Source organism: Sinocyclocheilus grahami, unplaced genomic scaffold (assembly GCF_001515645.1).
Source record: "Sinocyclocheilus grahami isolate Dianchi unplaced genomic scaffold, SAMN03320097.WGS_v1.1 scaffold447.1, whole genome shotgun sequence".
NCBI classification, from domain to species: domain Eukaryota; kingdom Metazoa; phylum Chordata; class Actinopteri; order Cypriniformes; family Cyprinidae; genus Sinocyclocheilus; species Sinocyclocheilus grahami.
Genome location: NW_015505626.1, coordinates 502722 through 505793, shown reverse-complemented (window position 1 = coordinate 505793; position 3072 = coordinate 502722). Strand labels below are relative to the sequence as shown.

General features: G+C 35.0%; 1 protein-coding gene across 1 annotated transcript in view; it reads left to right on the top strand.

Moving 5' to 3' along the window:
- Positions 1–464: 464 nt before the first annotated feature.
- The window catches only part of LOC107552340 (homeodomain-only protein-like), a 5217-nt gene continuing 2609 nt past the window's right edge, over positions 465–3072 (top strand). The window contains exon 1 of the mRNA XM_016234199.1: positions 465–787. Coding sequence (XP_016089685.1) covers positions 641–787 — 147 coding nt within the window. The 5' untranslated portion in view covers positions 465–640. The remainder of the gene's footprint in view (positions 788–3072) is intronic.

The following is a 3072-nucleotide window of genomic DNA, read 5'->3' as shown; positions in this document are numbered from 1 at the left end:
TAATACTAATTAATAATAATAATAATATAGATGTTGCTATTATTATTTATTAATATATTAATACATATAATTATTATTGTTATTATTATTATTATATTTTTGTCATGATAATGAGAAGGCGTTGGAAGGTGTATTAATGGTCTAAAAAAATACACATAAAATATGAATTGATTTAAAAAATAAAAATGTTATGGTGAAATGGCCAGGACATGTTTTGTGAGGAAGCACCGCATGATCTCATGAATGCACCTCAGAGGATTTTTTTTTTTTTTTTTTTTTATTATGCAAAAATTATACAAAGATTTGTACAAACATATACAACTCGCAGCAAGTACAAAAACAAATAAATAATCATAATATGTAAATGCACCTCTCAGAGGTCTGTCAGGCTTCAGCCCCGCTGTGACGTCACCCGGGGGGGCATTACATAAAGCAGTGAGAGCTCAGCGCTGAGAGCAGCTGGAGTTACATCAGGTACAGTACTCACTCTGACAGCGCGCATCCCTTCCCCACTGCATTTCCTCGCGGAGGCTGGCGCTTCTTTCCCGACTTTGGACTTTATTTGCATGGGACGCTGAGGCTGACATCAGTCGAGCTGTGATTTCAGTTTCCTCTCCGTTTGTCTGTTTGGAGTTGAAACATGAGCGCGAGCGGAAACGCGATGCCTTTAGCGGAGGACCAGGTTAAAGCTCTGGAGGAGAATTTCACGAAAGTCAGCAAACACCCCGACTACACCACGCTGATGCTGATCGCAGCGGAGTGTGGGCTCAGCGAAGAGGAGACAGCGGTGAGTTTCTCACGAGATCCTCATCTGCGACGCGACGCGACAGACCAGAACGCTTGGAAGACGCGTCTTTCTGATTGGTCGAATGGGGGGAGCGCTCGCGTTTTGTTTAGTCGCTTTTAACGCACAAAATCTCTCTCTATATTTTTTAATTCTTATGCTTTTATAATATTTTAATGTAGGCAGAATTGTCTTAATACAAACATAATTATAATTAAAAGTACATTTTTTATTAATAATAATAATAATAATAATGTAAAACGCACCTGTCAAAAATGACTAGCTGTATGATATCGAATTGCAATATGAACTTTGGCTAGTGACGTTCTGACAAGGTTATTTCAAAGTTGTGAACAATCATTTTTTTCTATTAAAGTTATTTTTCATAAAAAAACCTTAGGCTACTACTTACTGGCCTACTAGTTTAGAGAACATTCAAAATAACGTTCATATAATGTTTGCAAAGTGATCAAACTGAAAACGTAAAAGTTTTCTCTGACGTTAACATAACAACAACAACAACAAAAATCATCTTTAGAACATTTAAAAAACTGGATGTTTTGAACATTCTAAAAACAATAATAATTAATAGTTAATAATAATGAATGTGATGATATGTAGGCCTATTATTAGCATACATATTTTTGTTAGCTGGGATTGTCCCATGGCATTTACATCTCGATTACAAATGTTAAAAAAAACATAATAATACTATGGTGTGTGTCCAAAAATATTGTAATACCAGTGTACATTTGGGTTCAATCAACATGGTAGTAGGCTATGACATATGGTTTATGAGCCTTTATTGCATAATGACCTGCCTGACTTTATTTGATCAGGGAAAGTTAATGACAGCAATAAATGTTAAAGTAAATAATAATGCTTCCAGAGAGGTGTTTCTCCTCGCTCAAAGTGACTTAACTTATACAGATCGAGTCCCTCTGGAGGTTAAAACTCTTAATTGCACAATGAAAGTGCATGGATCAACCCTTCTGGGGTGTCAGCTTACAACTTTTCAGTGAACACATGAGATCTTTAACCACTAAGCCACATTACTATTCTCTCATGCATTGTCTTCATTCCTGTTTTGCTGTCACCAGCTCAAAATAACACACTGACAGCGTTAAAACCCAAAGGCTTGTGAATGGAGAGCTGACACTGACCATAAACAGAGCGCCTTCCCTCTTACGGATATGGGCAACATGTTGAAACGTATTGCGTCTGATTTCTAAGCACACTCATTCAAATGAAAAACCCACACAGGAGTCATGATGTAATGCGGCAGTTAGTAATGCTGTAATGCGTCTACTTACAATATCTAATAGATACTTCAGAGCTTGTGAGCAACACTTCCAGTGCTGACAGCATGAAGTTAGCCAGAATTTGACTGGAAACACATTCTTTCTTAAGGCTGGTCTGTTTCTGTCACTATGATTGTGCATTTATACAAAACCAAAACAATACCAAGTGCATTTATACAAAATGTGAACGCCTTTGTGATTAATCATCCTACACAATAGAGCAGGCTTAGCAATTCACCATTTTAGGGGTGTGCGAATGTATACAGTGTGCTTAAATGTATTCACTCATGCACAAGTCATATTTAATATACCATATAACGTTAAAGATTTAGAGGGTTTTGGAAAGAAAGTAATACTTTTATTCAGAAAGGATGCATTCAATTGATTAAAAGTGACAGTAAAGACATTTATAATGTTACAAAAAAATATTGTTTCAAGAAAAAGCTATTTTCTTTAAAAACAACCTATAATGGTTTCCAAAACAAGGATAAGCAACACAAAGAAATAGCTTATGGCTTGAATTGCTCTACTTCAAACCACCTTCTGGTCAGACGGCAAAAAAGTGACATTTATCCTCAGTTATTTTGCATTGTTTTCCCATTCAAATGTATAAAGATTCTTAAATCAAGACATTTACTTGAGAAGCAACATGACTTGTTTTCTGTGAAATTGATCAAAATGAAGTGAAAACACGAACAAATATCTGCCAATAGGATTAAAAAAATCTACTTAATTCAAAGTGAAAACAAGTTTTCATACACCTTTCACGGATATTTATTTCATTTGAATAATTCTTTCAGAAAACAGACTTCTTATTTTCGTTTTGCATCTTAATTAAATGCATCTTGATTTAAGTATATGTATAGCTATATGCCATGACTCTGATTTCTGCTTTGTTTTAAAGGGGTCATATGATGTTGCTAAAAAGAACAGTATTTTGTGTATTTGGTGTAATGAAATGTGTTTATGCGGTTTAAGGTTAAAAAA